We start from the raw sequence: 18,140 nt of genomic DNA, 5'->3' as shown, positions 1-18,140 counted from the left end.
GGGATACCGCAGACCATAAAACTATAGGCGCATTGCATAAAATTCAATATGGCGGACAAGGAAGAACTTTTTGTCAAAAAAAGAATCCCTCATTTAAGAGGTTCAAGTAAATGATATAATTAATTTAACTACATTTTACAATGTGTGGAATTTGCTTCTGTCTATACACAGACACCGAAGTTTCAAGGAGTTATTTTCAGGTTCGAGAATCGAAGTCTCTTAAATCTTGATTTAAAATGTCAAGCAGTGATCGGGTTAATTTTCTGTATTTTTATGACGTTGCGTTGCGTATTGAAAGCGAAAATTCACTCATTTCAGGCTTTGTCAGATTCTATACTTCCTTATATCGCGCGAAGAGGACCAGATCGGCGAGGAATTAAAGAGCTTTGTCTTAAAAATGATCAAAGAACAGTTTGTTTGACCTTGACAAGTACGGTTCTTCATTTAAGAGGCAAGATGACTCCCCAGCCTTTGATCGATGAGTTTGGGAACATTTTGTGTTGGAATGGAGAAATATTTGGTGGAATTAAGGTAACGTGATCATAATATTAGTGCTCAGCCAAATGTGCTCAGTTTTATTTGTGTGTAGTTGATCCATTTCCTTGCGAGAAGAGGTCTGAGTCTTTTCTTTGGGTTCGCAGGGCTGACGTGTACGGAAAAAGAGACCTCTTCCATGAGTCGAAACTCACTGTGTTGATCATGTGCATGTTATTTTATGTGTCTTGTGTTATTTATAAGTTTGAGCAGGTTGAAATTTTGGCAGCTATTCAGCTGATGTGGACCTGCTATACCCACCCACCCATGTACTCACAGAGGACAGCCACAACACCGGGAACTTCATCCCCCACTCTTTTCGAATAGTGTGTGGGTTCTTTAACATCTCACAGGGAACTAATGAACATGGAAGATATTTGTGAGACGGTGCTTACGGTTTATAGTCCTTGGGCCGGTTGCTCGAAGCCCAGTTACGCTAACCGTCAGTTAAGGGTTATCAAAACCAATAGGTTTCCATGGTATTTAACGCTGGTTAACGCTAACCATGCTTTGAGCAACCCGGGCCTTATCCGAGAAGACTTGAAAGTCTAACCATTTGCGGATGTAATTACAAAGGCAGCCCTTTCTCCTCAGTTATTTAAAGACCCTGAGTGTTGATCTGGCCGCAGTCTAACTCATGACCTCCCGCACTGCAACCCGATGCTCAACCAACTGAGCCACCAGTGACTGGTGCAGTGGTTACTTAGCAACTGAATCCTCACATAATACTCCATGTTGTGTGGGCTCGGTCTTAACAACAGCAGAATTACTCTAAAGGAATGCACGGGACACAGTGGTCTCAAATCACTGTCAGTGAACATACATGTACTGTACATGTATCATAGGGCATGCGGTCCAAGGTTGTGGACAGGGGTTGGATTAAAGAGAGTTTTGACTTGTGACAGAGGTAGAGTCTTTCCTGTCGTCGTCGGGCCAGAAAAAGCAAAAAGAAAAGAGACCCCCGCTAGCAGGAAATTGATCGATTTACACGTATGATCTCCTTTTAATAGGTAAAGAAAGAAGAAAACGACACTTCAGTTCTGATGAAAATTTTGTCGAGCCCTAAGTCGGATGTCACACACTCTGAGCACATCCTTTCCACAATGGCCAAGGTTCAAGGTCCATGGTCCCTTGTTTACTGGCAGGTAAAGAAACTGGCATTTTTGTATGAAAAAAAAAAAAAAAAAACTACTCATCTCTATGATTATATTGCAGGATGGGATGACTTTATGAATGGTCCGTCTTCCGGAAACTATATTTATTGGTTGCATTCGTTCCCCCTTCCTACCTTCCTGCATGTACCTTCCTTCCTTTGTTCCCAAGTTCTGTCTTTCCATCCATTTGTCAGTCCTCCATCAGCCTGTTGTTTCTTTGGTCCATCTATCTGTCTGTCTGTTCGTCCGTTCATTCATCCAATCATCCTTCCTTCCATTCCTTTGTAGAACTACACCGTAAAAGAGGCAGGTCAACGACATCTGTGCCTGTATCTGTAACAATCATGACAACAACTTACTATCCTCACAACAGTTACTGCTAGGATACAAGAAAGATACACTGTACTGTATTATTGAAGTCTAGTCAGTCGATGACTCTGAGACTAACTTCATATAGTTGTTGATTAATAATCTCTTTGCCTCCTAAGATTGACACAGATTTTTGTGCTAAGTCACCAGATGGAAGGGGGATTAACTCCAAGGGAGCTAAAAGGTTAAGCCATTCAAATTATGGCACACATGCTGCTGATGATGCACATTAGTCATGCAGTTTTATTAACGATATACAGGAATGGTGTTTCATGTAGATCCATTTTTATGTGTTTTACCAGACAAAGTGAATTATTTTCGTGACATTTTTGTTTTAGGCCACTGAGCAAAAGCTGTGGTTTGGCAGAGATTATTTTGGGCGACGGAGCATGTTATGGCATCTTCCCTCCAATCCAGATGATGTTCTAGCAGTAACATCTGTTGCTGAGAGAAACTGTGTGGCAAATGGTACAAATCTGGTAAATTCTTTTAGCTTGATAGTTCATCAACCCTCCTTTTTTTTATAACGCAGAATTAATGGGGACATAGTTTTTCAGTGAGTGATTAACCCATTGACTCCCAGGGGTTCCCCATTGACGAGTAAAATCGTCTGGTGTTAGTAAAATACTGTCTGGCTGGTTAAGGCCGGTTTGGACGTCAAATGGTTAATATTAATGAATCGCTGTACATTTGCAAATTGGATGTGACCATCCAAAATGCTTATGACGCTGTTAACAGTCTTTAGTGGTCAAATAAATAGATTTTGGCCGATTATTGTCCAACCTCGTTCCCAGGGTCTCTCTTTTCCGCCTCCATTGTCTTACCACGACAATGAAGACAGAGAAGAGAGACCCTGGGAACGAGATTGGTACAACAGCGACGACTACGAGAACGTTGCCAAGTCGCTCGGCATGGAAAGTGTGAGTGCAAATTTTTAAGAATGAAATTGGTGAGAAAGGTGTGGATATTTAGAGAGAAAATTGAAAATTCAACGTCAGGTTCCTCGCGTCCTCCCACAAAGCCTCTAATTTGATCATTTCACGTCGTTGCCAAGACGACAACGGCAAAGAAATGTATCAAAATGTAAAACGCACGTGTAGGGCGTGCAGAACTATTGTTTTTGCTAATTAAAGCAGCCTACTGTTATGTGGCGTTCTCTTAAGGCCGGTTTACACGGTACGACTTGTCGGCCCGATTTTTGGCGGCGGCTTTGAAAAAAATCGGCCCGACATAAAAAATCTGTTGCAGTGCAACAGATTTTTTATGTCGGGCCGACTTTTTTCTCAGCCGCCGCCAAAAATCGGGCCGACAAGTCGCACCGTGTAAACCGGCCTTTACCCGTCGTCGTCCTTAGGGAGCTTAAGATTTTACGACGGCGACGGCAACAACAACGGCGCAAAACAATGATATCATTGGTTAAAAGAGTATAAATAATCGTGCTGCACGTGCAGCACGGATTTTAGGACGGATTCGTGCGGTACCTCTTCATAAGGACGACGTGAAATTACCAAATTTGAGGTTTTGACGACAACGTGAGCATGCAACAGAGAATCTTTCATTCTCTGTTTTGACTTTGTAACTGCTGGTATCAATTTATTTTTAGAATAACTGCGAAAGAATTATGATAAAGCAAAGTGATATTTTGAGGTGACGTTTTTGTTGAAGTCGTCGTCGTAGATCTTAAGGTCCCTAATCCCGACTGACTCACCCGGACGATCGTACTTCACTTACAGCGATTATGATAATTATAACTCCTAGGGTTCAAACCATTTACGATAATATTTATAAACTGTCGATGCTGTCATTTACAATGTATTTGTTGAACACAAAGCCAAAAAACGCAAACGATATGTTTTCTGTTGTTACCTATCTTTGATACAATGTATTTCAGCGGTTTGAAGAAGTTCCAGCTGATGGTTTGTACTGCCTGGAGTTATCGAATCATTCAAGAGAACAAGATCGTGCCCACCCTTTCAGTATTTGTAAATTTGAGTGGAAGGAAACTTTAGAAAATTCACAAGACTCGATGTTTTTAACTTGCCCTGTTGCACCATTTAACAGACAAATGCCGGATGAACAAGATTTACAAACTATTGAAGTTAATAGAAAACTATTTTCTCCGCCGAACAACATAGAAGTATTGAAGCATACAGAAGAAAACTCTGTCAAAAAACGAGAATCATATGACCGACGAGTGAGCGGAGAAAATGGCGCAGTCGAAGAGTATATTCCTGAAGATGGAGGGGTGGAAAACCTTGCCGAAAACAAGGTCTGTTGTCTTAAAATCGCCGAAAACAAAACTAAACTGGAGAATTTGGGAAGCCGCGGGGGCGAGGACACCTGTAGTCATTCTCATTTCGGGCAAACTCTTGAAGGATGGCTTAGCGTCTCAAACGTAACTTGGAGTTCGACTCAGCGTAGTGGAACATCGACAAGAAGTGGTGATTTGAATGTTGTCAGGGATGCGTTTTTCCAAGAGTCAAATAGTAGTACTTCAAGGCTCAATTTGGACTCAAAGACCTTGGAAGATTGCCGCCTAGAAACAGTGAATAACCTTTGGACACCAGCCAAAGCTTCTGAGAGAACAAACGTACCACATGTGGACAGTTTAAGTAATTCAAGTGAGTTAAGAGAGAAATCTAGGTTTGAAGATTTCAGAGACTTGTTTGTAGTGGTTCTCGGAGAAGCAGTAAAGAAGCGGGTTTTAAATTTACCAAGAGCTGACAACGACTTAAGTTTGCTGGATTCCAAAGAAACCTCAACCAGTATGTTGGCAAGAAGTGTTTCACAAGAGCAAACAATAATAACTTCGTTACAAGGTAACAAAGATGCTCGAGTTGGCGTGTTATTTTCTGGCGGAATCGATTCGATGATGATTACAGCTTTAGCAGATAAGTAAGTATAAAAAGAATAATAGTAATAAAAATTATACTGAAATTAAGGACGGTGCCTACTAATTCAAAGGTATTTTTTGCGCGGTTTACTGAATATGCGGGGAGAGCGTATCTTAACAAGTATTATTGAAATCCAAAAAGAAAATTGAGGTAGCAACGCATTTTTCGAAGATAATTAATCAACAAATTGAAGCTTAATTAGCTCTGAAAAATGCATGGTTACTCCCAATTTTCTTTTTGGATACCAAGAGCACTTGCTAAGTTCTGCTTTCTCCGCATAGTTTTGAACTATCCCGGTATTAATAACCACCACCCATAGGAAATCCGTGTATCTCGAGATGCGCAGAACGTATGCGCAATAACAATAGCAGGCACCGTCCTTAATGATAACGGTACGTCATTTACCAGCCAGGAGGTCCCTATTGGAAAAAAAATGTGGCCGAGAACGCAAGACATTTAGTGTCATTCTGTGTAAACTGGTCTAGTAATATCGCGTTTAAATCTGTCTTTCCATCTCTGAGTTACTTGAGAGAAAACTGCTGAAAAATATACACGAAGATCATCTTTCAAACTGAAACAAGAAGGAAGTGGGAATACTTTTCGAAGTAGCTTAAAAATAAAGATGTATAAAAACGATTCAATGTATTGATGACAGTGATCTTTGTCAAACGGTTGATTCATTACGTATCGATTCCACCCGGCTTCGTCGGAGGGATAAGAAAACAGTTGTGCCCGCATCCAGAACCGATCAGAAAGCACAACTTTTCAATTTCCGCCCGCTTTTGCTCTAAAGAAAAGAAAACAAGATAGATGCAGTACAATCGTATTGTTTGAAGCTGCAACAAGGGTGATTTTTATATGCTGACGTACTGTAAAAGGTGCCGTCTCCTTCTAATAAGGTGTATTAAAAAGCGAATACACCGCACACAATTTCCAGTGTATACAGTATAATTATACTGAATAGTGGATTGTGTATCGGTTTTGCTTTAAATCACGAGTTGAACTGCATGGCCTTCGACTTTGCAACCATTTAAACAATTGTCTCTATTAAAGTGTTGTTTTTTCTTGTGTTTTGTTCGGGTGCAACCTCAAAAGCTGCATGTGCCTTGACAGCTAAAAATATGTGGTTTTCCTATTATTATAATCGTTTTTTTTTTTAATTACCATCCTTTTCATCCAAAGCTTCAGACAACAGAAAGATACTTGGTGCCTTACCTTGTTCTTGGTAACCAAGCTTAAGCATTATTTTTTGGTTTCCATTGATTAGAGCGGTTTACAATTGAGTGTCGTAAAACAAATACTAAAGTAATTACTTCGATCAATTACAGCAGGAGCAAACAGCGCCGCAATGAACCAATCCAAATTCGTAGCAATTCCATGTAACGTACTCAAAGCGCGGGAAAAATCGCGCGTGCAAGTTGCGATTGGTTTTAGTTTTCCTTTTCATAGGTTGATAAACTAACGCGAAACTTTGAAACCAATTACTAAGCGTAGCAATTGCACTCGCGTCATTACTTTCGACAGTCCTTTAAAAAGTGCTCTAAACAGACTTAATTAATCATAAACGAATGAAGGGGTTTAGTTTCGATAGAAACGGTCGTGCTGCGTCACTCGTTGGAGGATTAACACAAGAAAAATGTGGTTTGATGAAGATCTAATTGTCACCGTGAAAAGATGAAATGGCTGACCTCGTCAGAGCGAATAGAAGAATGGCGTTATTCACCATTTCCCTTAGGGGCTTTTCATGGCCAATGAAACACAATCAACCAAACGATAGAACAACGACAACAACAGCAGCAAAAAATTAATTAACTAAGAATCCGAGCTGGCCGGAGGCAACCGAGTTGGCTGTTTACAAGTTTAGCCGAGAAGTTGAACCAGATGCTACTGGGCTCAAATTCAAGGAGTGGCTCAGAACGGGTCTTGAACGCGGCTGAGATCGCTGGATCTGAAGGCAAGTGCTCCAACCCCTGAGCCACACTCGTCTGCCTATTATCAATCAGGCGCTTACAAGGTTAAGATATAGAGGATATTACACGGTGGCGAGAAGATATGAATTTTATGTTCGAGTGGCAAGAACAATATCAGCTCACTCGTGAGATATTGTTCTTCTTCGAGCCAACGTGTAATGTTCTTTTTATTATATGGAGACTAAATATTGAATATTTCCGATTTTATTGTTTTTCAAAGTAGTCACGTTTTACAAATACGGCTGGGCTTTATAAAAAAAGGCGGGGAAAAAAGGCGGGAATCGTGACGTCATTGAACGATACGACACTCACAAAGGTGACATACGGAAAATACGCCACTCGGGTCCCGGATGTAGTGGCGTATGGAATCTACGAGTGGTTTAGTTCCCAGTAAAACACTCCTCCATATAATAAAAACGTATATGTACTGCATTTACAATTAGGGTGTTTTAGAAATGACGACGGCTGCGACTTCGACATCGCCACAAAAGAGTAATATCATTGGTTGAAAGAGCATAAATAATCGTGCTGCACGTGCAGCACGGATTTTAGCCAGTATATTTGCGGTCATCTGCATAACGTCGACGTGAAATCACCAAATTTGAGGTTTTGACGACAACGTAGTAAGCATGCAACAGAGAATCTTTCATTCTAGACTATGTTTTCACTCTGAAACCGCTCGTACCGATTTATTTTTTGGGATACTTCGCCCATATTGTAGGACGTGCACGAGACTGAATTATCGCGAAAGACTTAGGCCGGTGATACACGTTTCAACATTTGTTGATCAACAAATGTTGCAGCTGTTGTTTAGCAAATGTTAAACAGTGTGTCATGCCATGTTGAATGTTGAAATATGCCGTTCAACACGTTGAACGTTGTTGAACAATGTTGAACGAAAATAGAGACCAGCTCTATTCCGTCCAACACGTCTGTGCGGCATTGTTCAACATTTTGTTGAGCAACAAATGTTGCAAGATGTTGAACCGTGTGTCATTGGCTTTATGATAGGGCCAAGTTCTATTTTGAGGTGGCGGTTTCGTCCCGGGGGGGGGGGGGGGCAACCCAAATGAAACAGACGGGGATGCTTGTCGTCTCGCTTAGGGGTGTAAATTTTGGATTTTGGTCTCGCTTAGGGTGTTCCGGGCAAAGCGCCAATATTTTAAGCCGCCAAGGTCTCGTTTAGGGTTCCGCGAAGAAACACAGAATTACGCGAAGAGAAACAGAAGTCAAATTTTCTTTTTAACTTGTTTTTAGGGGTCAAAATTTGCTTAAGACACGCCCAGATTGGTCTCCTTTAGGGGTCACAAAAAGCTTGAGCCACGCCCAGATGGTCTCCTTTAGGGGTTAAATTCAAAATTTCCCACAAGCATCCCCGTCTGTTCCATATGGGTGTCCCCCCCCCCCCCCCGGGGTTTTCGTCAACCCGTCGCCGTCGTATATACGTAGATCTTAACGTCCCTATTTATCAAAATAATAAACTTAATAATAACTGAATGAACTTTATTTAATAAGTAACAACTGAATTTAGCGTTGTACAGAAAAAAAGTCAAATCAAACAACTAATATCGAACCGTAGGTTGGTTTTTTAGAAGAGGGGAAAACCGGATTCCCAGGAGAAAAATCCTCTCGGAGCAGAGTAGAGAACCTACAAACTCAACCCATATATGATGGCAAGTCAGGGAATTGAATACGGGATAATTTGCCCTATCCCCTGCTCCCATAAGTTGCCTCGTTATATTCCACACGATAAATCCGTTTCGTTTCATAGGTTTGTACCGGAAGGCGAAGCCATAGACCTTATAAACGTTGCATTTGAGCAAAAATCTCAACTGAATAACTCCCAAAAAAAGAAAAGAAGAAAAGAGAAGATGAGTGAAGGAGGAAATGCAACGGGGACAGCAAAACAAACAACAATGAACTTCAATGTTCCGGATCGATTAACTGGAATATCAGGCTTGGAAGAACTGCAACGTTTAAACCCGGGACGACGGTGGAATTTCATTGAGGTGACATATTGCCTTACAAATATACAAGTGATCTTTATCTAAATTAACGCTGAAAGTCATGACTTACGCTTTTCTCAGAATTCAAGCCGTGAACTTGAAAGTAAAAACTACTACACACGAGGAGGTAATGAGAGTGCTAAAGGGATTCGAAGTACTGCTCTGTCTGTAGCTTTCATTAAAATGGCCTCACTTCATTAAAGATTTCACCCAAAGACGAAAAAGTTAGAAATACCTGGTACATCATAGTAAACTAATCCACAGGAAAGTGCTACCCAGTAGTTTTCATTTGAATGGGCACATTTCAGGATTTCGTTTAGACTCAAAAGTTAGAACTACTTTGTACAGCGCAGCATGATAAATGGCACTACAGGGAAGCACTGACCCCAGGATTCATTTGAATCGTCACACTTTAGGGTTTCATTCACACACTCAAAAGATAGAACTTCCCTTTACATCATAACAAACAACACTACAAGAAAGTATTGCTTAGTAGCTTTCATTTGAATGGTCACACTTTTGGATTTCACCAACAGACTCAAAAGTTAAAAACCACCTTGTACAGGATAATAAACATCACCACAGGAAAGTACTGCTCAGTAGATTTTGCATAACTGATGGTCACACTTTTAGGTTTTTACCCACAGACCCAAAAGTTACTCCTCGTACAGCACCACCGGAAAAATATAGCGATGTTTGTCGTGACATCATCCATGCATTGTTATTGATATGCCAACCAGAACCTAATTGGTTGTTGAAACAATGACTTCTTTTGTTCTGTGGTTGGCAAATTTGAATTTCAAAAGAAATGTGACGTCAATGTTTGTAAACAAGAAATATTGCTATAGCTTTCATTGAAATTGCCTCACTTTTGAGTTTAGGCTTACTAATAGGTGCTGGAACACGTATGTACCCTTTTGTAAATCGCTACATTGCGCTCTTCTCCTTTTTTCTGTTATCTAAAGGTTGATGTCACAGTTGAAGAATTACAGGAGATGAGGTAAAGAACTTGTTAAAGAAAAGAAAGCGAGATATATGAGTCTACCACAAGTTTTTCTGTTTACTGGTGCGTTAAGTCCCAGCTACCCGTTGACCTTCCAGGAGCAAAAGAGTTGACTAAGGCCCGATTCACACGCTACCGGACGAATTTTCTACCGGTTGAAAATTCGTGCATTTTAATAGAGTTCCGTTCACGCGGAACCACGCTAAACGAACAAAAATTTAGACGCCTCGCCGTTCAAAAATTTGAACGCCCAAATCGGGGACGAAGTTTTAACCGGTACGGTCGAAAATTTAACCGGCGCGCTGTGAACACCTTGACCGCCAAAAACAAACAAACTCCACTGAAATGATGCCCACAACTTCGTGCATTAAAGAGCAAAAACAGTGGCTCTGCACGTTCTTCACGTGATTGCACGTGCGTCATTAAGGCAACGGTTTGAAATGGCCAAATTTGAGGTTTGTGGACGACATGAACGCATACCAGGGATTTTTCATTTTCCTCTTTTATTGTCAACGCCGCTTATGCCAATTGAATTCCAGGAGAGTCGTTTCACATTTTAAAGGCGAAATAAGTTGCAATAATCCAAAATTCATTGCTCTTGTGATAAATTATGGCTACGTTCACACGGTACCGGACGAATTTTCTACCGGTTGAAAATTTGACCGTACATTTTGTTCGCACGGAACCGTGCAATAAATTTGCTCTGTTCACACTGAACTGACGAACTGGCTTTAAGTTTAACCTTTGTCAGTGACTTTACAATCTGTTCATGCGCAGAGCGCGACTTTACGAAATCCAAAATGGCGTCAAGAAAGAGAAAGCCTAAGGATAGTAGCTGAGTTACCACTTATCCATGCAACCATGCCTTTGCCATGCAAAAATTTAGAAGATCAAGGTGTTCACAGCGCGCCGGTTAAATTTTCGACTGTACCGGCTAAAAAGTAGACCCCGATTTGGGCGTTCAAACTTTTGAACGGCGAGGCATCTAAATTTTCGTACGTTTAGCGTGATTCCGTGTGAACGGAACCCCTTCATAAACGATTTTTCAACGGGTAGAAAATTCGTCCGGTACCGTGTGAACGTAGCCTATATCTTACGTTTGTTTTCGTCGGCATCCTTGTTGAAGAAAAGTTAATTTAAAGGAGATAATTTCGCTCCTGAACCGGCTTCCATGGACGAGAAAAATCGTCTGGCGTTAGAGTAAAATCTATATCACATGGTTAACGGGGAAAGCTTTTGAGTAGACCTATGGCGCTTTCCTTTTGTCAGAACTTGCCCGCCAGAGCAGTCAGTTTGCAAAGAAAATGCAACAATTTGAAGTAACACTTGAATGATAATCCCTCGCATTCTTGAATTTTATATTTCTCGTCAGAACACGCCATATTAGCCATTTGGTGTCCCCCCTGAACTCTGTACTGGATGACAGCATTGGCTGTGCATTGTGGTTTGCAGCCCGGGGGAGAGGGCATTTGCGCGCCTCCTCTTTGAAGGCGGGCATCGCGGTGGACGAGAAAACGCTTTACACGAGCAAAGCAAAGGTATGAATTCAACCTTTAAATTGTCATCAAAGTATTTGTTTCAACGGGTTCGAAAAACAAAACAGATAAACAGGTAACTTCAATGTCGAGATCAGTTAGGGATAGAAATAGGAAGCTGCCCAATGCGGACAGAAATAAAAGTAATTCAAGTAATAGGCAACTTCCAGTTTGAAATACAGATTGAAAGTTGGGCTCAGGGGCCGCTGTATTTGCAACTGTTCCTATGGTAGTCGTATTTGTTATTAACGATTTATCACTGATGACTCCAATCTCGACCCCTATGACTCGAGCATACTCGGAAAAACCCGAATGCTCCGAATTGGACCCTACTCGGAAGAACCCGAATGCTCCGAATTGGACCCTAACCTATGACCTTCCACTGAGCTACAGGAAGATCGTGGGCGCTGTGTCATTGGGGAATTTAAACAAGGAGAACGGCAAGGTTAACGAATTGTTCACTTCAAAACATAACTTAGCGCTATTTTAAGTATATTTCACGATGATTCCACTTTGTTCGCATTGTACGTAACTGGATTGGTACAAACGGTTGAAAAGATACGGTTCATTGTGATATGCTTACGTTGTCGTCAACACCTGAAATATGGTGAATTCATGTTTTCGTTTTGTGGAGTACGGCAAAAAATTCCCGGAAATGCGTGCCGCACGTGCAGCACGAGTATTTTTTCCTTTTGTGAACCAATAATATTTTCCCTTTTTACGTTATCGTCGCCGTAGCAGTCGTTAAGCCTGGTTTCAGTCATTCTCGTCACCAGAGCCTCGGATCGACCCAAGGCTCTGGGAAACTTTATGTAGGAGAACATGGCGCGGTAGGGTTCTCATAGCCAAAAATTGGCTATTTAAACCTTTTTACGGCGCCTGCTTACTCCTCGTGCCAACATGAATGCACCAATTAGAGACGCTTTTGTTTGTTCTTCACGAAAACCAATGAGAAGACACTTTGTTTCAGGGTTCCCCAGAGCTCTTCTCTCCCTCAGTCAAGAGAAGAGCTCTGGGGTCGAGATTGGGTTTCAGTTCACTAGCGACGCAAGCACAAGCTCAAGCGCATGCGTAAGCATTAGAGCGCCTATTTCACCGGGAAAACGGGAGAGTATGAGCATATGATTTTGATGCTTATGTCGACGTTCCTTTTCACTTGCATAAGCATTTTATGCTTGTGCTTGTGCGTTGCTAAGCAACGACAACGGCGACGGCAACTAAACGTCACAAATTTGCATATTTAGTGGGCAAAAACAATCGCTTTGCACGCCCTGCACGTGCGTTTTTCACTTTTGTCCATTTCTTTGCCGTCGTGCGCAAAACAAAAACGTGAAACAGCCAAATTTGAGGTTTTATGAAGAACTTCAGCACCTGAGGATAAATTTTCATTTACTCCCCTAAATTAAGTGCCGTTCCGACCAGTGTCATTTTTGAAGAAGTACCACACCGTTGTCATATTAAAAAGGTTGAAATAGTCACGAAGCGATTGAAATAACGCAAATTTATATTTCGAGATGAGGTTCTCGTTGCCGTCGCCGTTGTCGTTGCGTATAAGTTCCCGGTTGTTGCTTAAATTCCCTATTGACCTCGTGGCGTTCGTCCTGTGTGCTGCTAAAAAAAAAATGTAAATGCTTTGTTTATAGTGGAAGTGCACTTAGCTATCAAGCTAGTTTACAGGCACTCCACTGTTAACAAGGTGAAAGTAACAATTCAAACTTAACAGAAACATTATTAAGAACCCCAACTGGCGGGAGGCAACCAGTTGGCTATTTACAAAGCGTGGTAGAGTTGAATCCGGGACAACCGGAAACAAATCCAAGCCAGAGGCTAGAACGGGATTTGAACCCGGAGCAGCCGCATGCAAACCCAACGCTCCAACCACTGGACCACATTGCCTCCCTGGAAGCTGGAACTGAACCATGAAAAAAGGTGGAATTCCCGCAATTGTATCTGGAAAAAGGTGGTGAATAATACTGGACCCGGCAAATGAATGAAGTCTGAGGTGTAATCATCGATGGTGACAGTTGTTTCTTTTGGTTCTATGTAAACAGGTCCTATTAGTTGGCATGGGAGCTGATGAACAGCTTGGAGGATATTCCAGGCACAGAACACGCTTCATGTAAGTGAGGATGCTTGACCTTAAATCTTTGAGGTCCTACCACAGTCAACAACCACAAAATAACATCTTAAGTAGCTTAGTACCCCGCAAATAGCTAGAAAGCCAATGTCGGTGGGGCAAAGCGAAAAAAAAAAGAACACACCTGACTAAAGGACAATAAGCTTAAAGTGCCCATCACGTCAACACAATTTGTCTTCCACTTTTATTTATTCTCCGAAATCGTCCCAAATACATTGCGTTGTTCTTAGAACCTTTGGATTGAAAATCCACCTTTTTGTTTGCTTTGAAAGATAAAGCGGAAAAAGTGGTTATACTTTGATTCATTACCGAGCAATAAAGGGCAAAGGGTTCGATACCGAGTTTATTTGAAGTTTGTGTTATTTTTGCCAAAAAGAACATACAACAACTAGAATGATTTAAGAAGAGGGAAAAAAAAAGAAAGGAAAGGCAGGGAGGTGTAAAAGAAGCTGAAAAGCTGAAAACTGGTTAGACCTCCTCGGTAAATGCATGACCTAGCATGGATCGATTCTAGCAAACGAACGACTGAGATAATTACTGAATTAAATCGTCGGAAACTAGAAGAGATGACGTAGTATAAAAGGCCAATAGGTAGACAGATTACACTTCAAATCTTGAACAATCATGAATTTCGTAAGAAACAGTAAACAACCGATTTATTCGTTATTTTGACAATGATACAGTCCCAAGAGTAAATAACTTCTGTTGTTTTTATGTAAAGAACATCCCAAATCGTATTGCATTATGGGATTGGAAAATAGCCAGTACATTTATATTTGACCAGCTCCCAACGTCAGTGGCTTCATAGCTCAGGTGGTTAGAGCGTCGCACCGGTATCGCGAGGTCACGGGTCCAAACCCCGTTGAAGTTCTGAATTATTCAGGCTTCTTTACGCAATTGTTAAAATTCTGTCCATTACTGCGAGGATCATTGGTTTACTTGATTTCATATCCTCAGTTCAGTATATGATTCATTTCATTAGTACATTGATATTTCTTAACAATTATTGCAAATAAATAGCTCTCTAACGAGGGTTGAATACTTTGAGATTAAAAGTCGGTTTGAGCTCCGAAAATGGAAACCTAAGATTTACATCTTTTGTTTGTTTACCGTCTAGTAATGAAGGCTGGGAAGGTCTTATGGACGAGATGGAAATGGAAGTCAAGCGAATATCGAAGCGAAATCTTGGCCGGGACGATAGGTGTGCTTTAAATTTCATATTGAACTGTCATGTTGACTGAATAACAGACTTACTGGCCAGAAAACCTACTGACTGACAAGCTGACTCAAGCTAGGGGGACTGATTGGTCATCACCGACGCACCCGCGAAATGACAGACTGACTCACTCGAGCTTACGCTCGAAATGTAAGCTCACAAATTTGTCTTGCAGACTTGAGAGCTTAATTTACCTTTATGAACTCGTTTGATAAAACTAAATTTTCGTGTTTGACTCCCGATCGATGCAGCACCACGGTTTCTTTAGAAAATAATCGCCGGTCTTCATTGAGGGACTCACTGATAGACGGACCAAGTCAATAGGCAGACTGACCTACTTAGACTTAGCCGACTGACCTTCCCGTTGACAGACTTCTCAATCGACGCACTTACTGACTAACCACCCATCCGATTATATGACCGACTGACCAATATTAATCTAAGAAAAAAGACCAGGGCCCGGTTCTTCGAAAGCCGATTAACTTAATCCAGGATTAGCGTAAACGTTTGGCTCACGTTTTCAACTTTTTGCTGAAGTTTCTTTTGCTTAATTTTGTTTTTCAAGATTGACGTCTAATCAGGGAAAGTTCTGCCGAAAATCTGCGTTGAACAGCATTTGGGAGTAGAGAAATGAACTGCTTGGTTTATTTTTAATCTGGGATTAGCGTTAATCGGCTTTTGAGGAACTGGGCCCAGGAGCATAATCCGTACGCGTCCAGACGAATTATGCGTCTCTCGTGTTTTTCGTCTAGTGTAAAGACCGGACGAACTTGGGAAAACATTTTTTTGCTGCTGTTAAATTCGTCTAGTATAAAGACTTCGAAGATGCTCTAAACTGGATAGTTCGTCCAGACGCATTATACGTCTTGTGCCCGTCTTTATATTAAACGAATTTGACAGACTCAGAAAACATGTTTGCTTAAGTTCGCCCCAGACGGATTATTCGTCTGTTATTTATAAAAACGGCCATTGGCTGGCTGACCACATTAACAACAGCAACTAACCTCTTTTGAAGTACTTTTATTTCTCTACTTTGACTCGTTTCAGGTGTATATCGGATCATGGCCGCGAGGCTCGTTTCCCTTTTCTTGATGAGGAAGTTGTCTCCTTTTTAAATGCCTTGCCTGTCTGGATAAAGGTAATAATAGCCCCTCACTGTTTGTTGCGCTTGGCAAAATGAAAGAAATCTCGAACAGCTGGAATTGCTCCGGCTCGCCGGCGCCTTGAACAAATAACGCGCTTTTCCCGTGTTTTAAACAAACTTCCAGCCTGCATCCACTTAACAAATAGAGGCCATTTTGCCGCGCATCGGTTTCAATGAAAGATCATTGGTAAAAACAAAAAGAAGTGGCACACAAGGTGATAGCCGAGAGTGTCACTGATGTTCTTACCACATTTAATTGAGGAACTGCTACACCGTTGTCCTATTAAAAAGGTTGAGATAGTCACGAAGTGATTGAAATAAATGTGGTGACAACATCATGCAGTGACGCTCTTGGCTATCGCCTCGTGTGCCCCTTTTTCTTCTGTGATCTATTAGGAAGCTGAAGCAAACGACAACGGCGACGGCAATGAGAATGTCATCTCAAAATTTAAATTTGCGTTATTTCAATCGCTTCGTGACTATTTCAACCTTTGTAATATGACAACGGTGTGGTAGTTCCTCAAAAATGACACTAGTCGGAACGGCACTCAATTTAGGAGAGAAAATGAAAATTTATCTTCATTTGCTGACGTTCTTCATAAAACCTCAAATTTTGCTATTTCACGTTGTTGGTTTGCTAATGACGGCAAAGAAATGGACAAAAGTGAAAAACGCACGTGCAGAGCGTGCAAAGCTATTGTTTTTGCGCACTAAATATGCAAATTTGTGACGTTCTAGTTGCCGTCGCCGTTGTCGTTGCTTAAGCTCCCGAAAGAGACGCACGGCAACATGGAATCTATTTGTTTTATATAATAAAGAATTAAAAGTTTTTTTGTTAAAAGGATGACGTCAGTTATGCGTCTGCCCTCTTAAAGATCATAGATGAGAACCAATCAAAATGCGTGCACTATTGAGCTTATTATATAAAACCAGAAACCCATAAGGGTTGAAACGTGTAACGGCCCCTTGTGTGCTGGGAAACAAGCTTCTGAATATTCAATTTGCTAAGTACCATATTTGGAACAACAAGAGAGAAACATTCAACCAATCAGTTCGCAAAAACACCGTGACGCAATACCACCAATGTTCTCGCGCGAAATTAACTGGAGCGAGGGGTTCCAAATATGGTACTTAGCACTGAATATTCGGAAGCTGTGAACGCGCGTTACACGTTTCAACCCTTATGGGTTTCTGATAAAACTCAATTGACGTACATTAAGCGTACACCAATTCTGAAGTTGCTGTGGGCGCTTGCACTGTATGTGGAGCCAGGAGGCAAGATATGACGAAAAGGCAACGTTTTCTTAATTTTGCGTCAAACGCAAATTTCATACTGACGTTTGCCTGTCCGAAAATAGGAAGCTAAATATTTTAATACTCTTAAATAATTTCAGACGGACCCAGGTCTTCCCAGGGGCACTGGAGAAAAGCTGCTTCTTCGTCAAGCGGCCAGATTGCTTGGTTTGACGTCATCGTCGGAGTTACCAAAGAGAGCAATTCAGTTTGGGTCTCGCATCGCGAAATTGGAAAGCAGTGGCGAGAAAGGGTCGGAGGCCTGTTCCAGGCTGGAGTGTTAGTATCCTGTGATACAGTGATTGGAAGTGACGAAGATAAAAAACCTCTTCGTGCTGCAAAACAAACTGTGGGAATTTCTTTATACAGAGTTGCCTTGCATAACTAAAAGACCTTCGAGGACCACTTCATGAGGTCTGCTATCAAATGGGAAAGTTTTAAATAAAAACATCTTAAATCTGGCTGCCTGTTTATCTGTCCACCCATTTGTTTATACACCTTTATCTGTACACCTATCATGTACACCTATCATGAGAATGGATATAGCTTGGTTACTCATGACATGCCACGGGCACTTAATGGGGTTAAATACGTATACCATGGCAACCGATGGGCTCCAGTCACAATTGACCCGCAGTCAGCGCTAAATCGGTTGAAATATCATGGCAACCGATAAGCTTTGGTTACATCTGTAATTTAGCCTGTCTAGAACAACTAACAATTAATGTTAAGTTTCCACTCTTCTAACTCGGTGCAAGTTCGTTTTTGATTGTTGCTAAATCGAGTAGACATGCTCCGACTTTGTGCGAACCTCTTCAATTGTTTCCTTGACCTGTGCGGCTAATGTCATGATTGACATTTGTGACATTAAAAGTTATTGTACCT

The 18,140-nt window shown here is 41.3% G+C and overlaps 1 protein-coding gene across 1 annotated transcript; it reads left to right on the top strand.

Moving 5' to 3' along the window:
- Positions 1-31: 31 nt before the first annotated feature.
- LOC138023715 (asparagine synthetase domain-containing protein 1-like) lies at positions 32-18,140 on the top strand. The gene is made up of 12 exons (XM_068870757.1): positions 32-200; positions 319-531; positions 1,545-1,679; positions 2,396-2,536; positions 3,949-4,952; positions 8,693-8,930; positions 9,893-9,927; positions 11,303-11,468; positions 13,517-13,584; positions 14,720-14,803; positions 15,866-15,956; positions 17,357-18,140. The coding sequence occupies exons 1-12, from the start codon at positions 141-143 to the stop codon at positions 17,537-17,539; spliced, it is 2,418 nt and encodes an 805-aa protein (XP_068726858.1). The 5' UTR covers positions 32-140; the 3' UTR covers positions 17,540-18,140.

This window comes from Montipora capricornis, chromosome 11 (assembly GCF_036669925.1).
Source record: "Montipora capricornis isolate CH-2021 chromosome 11, ASM3666992v2, whole genome shotgun sequence".
NCBI lineage: Eukaryota > Metazoa > Cnidaria > Anthozoa > Scleractinia > Acroporidae > Montipora > Montipora capricornis.
The sequence above is the reverse complement of the archived record's forward strand: the minus strand, read 5'-3'. Positions and strand labels throughout refer to the sequence as shown.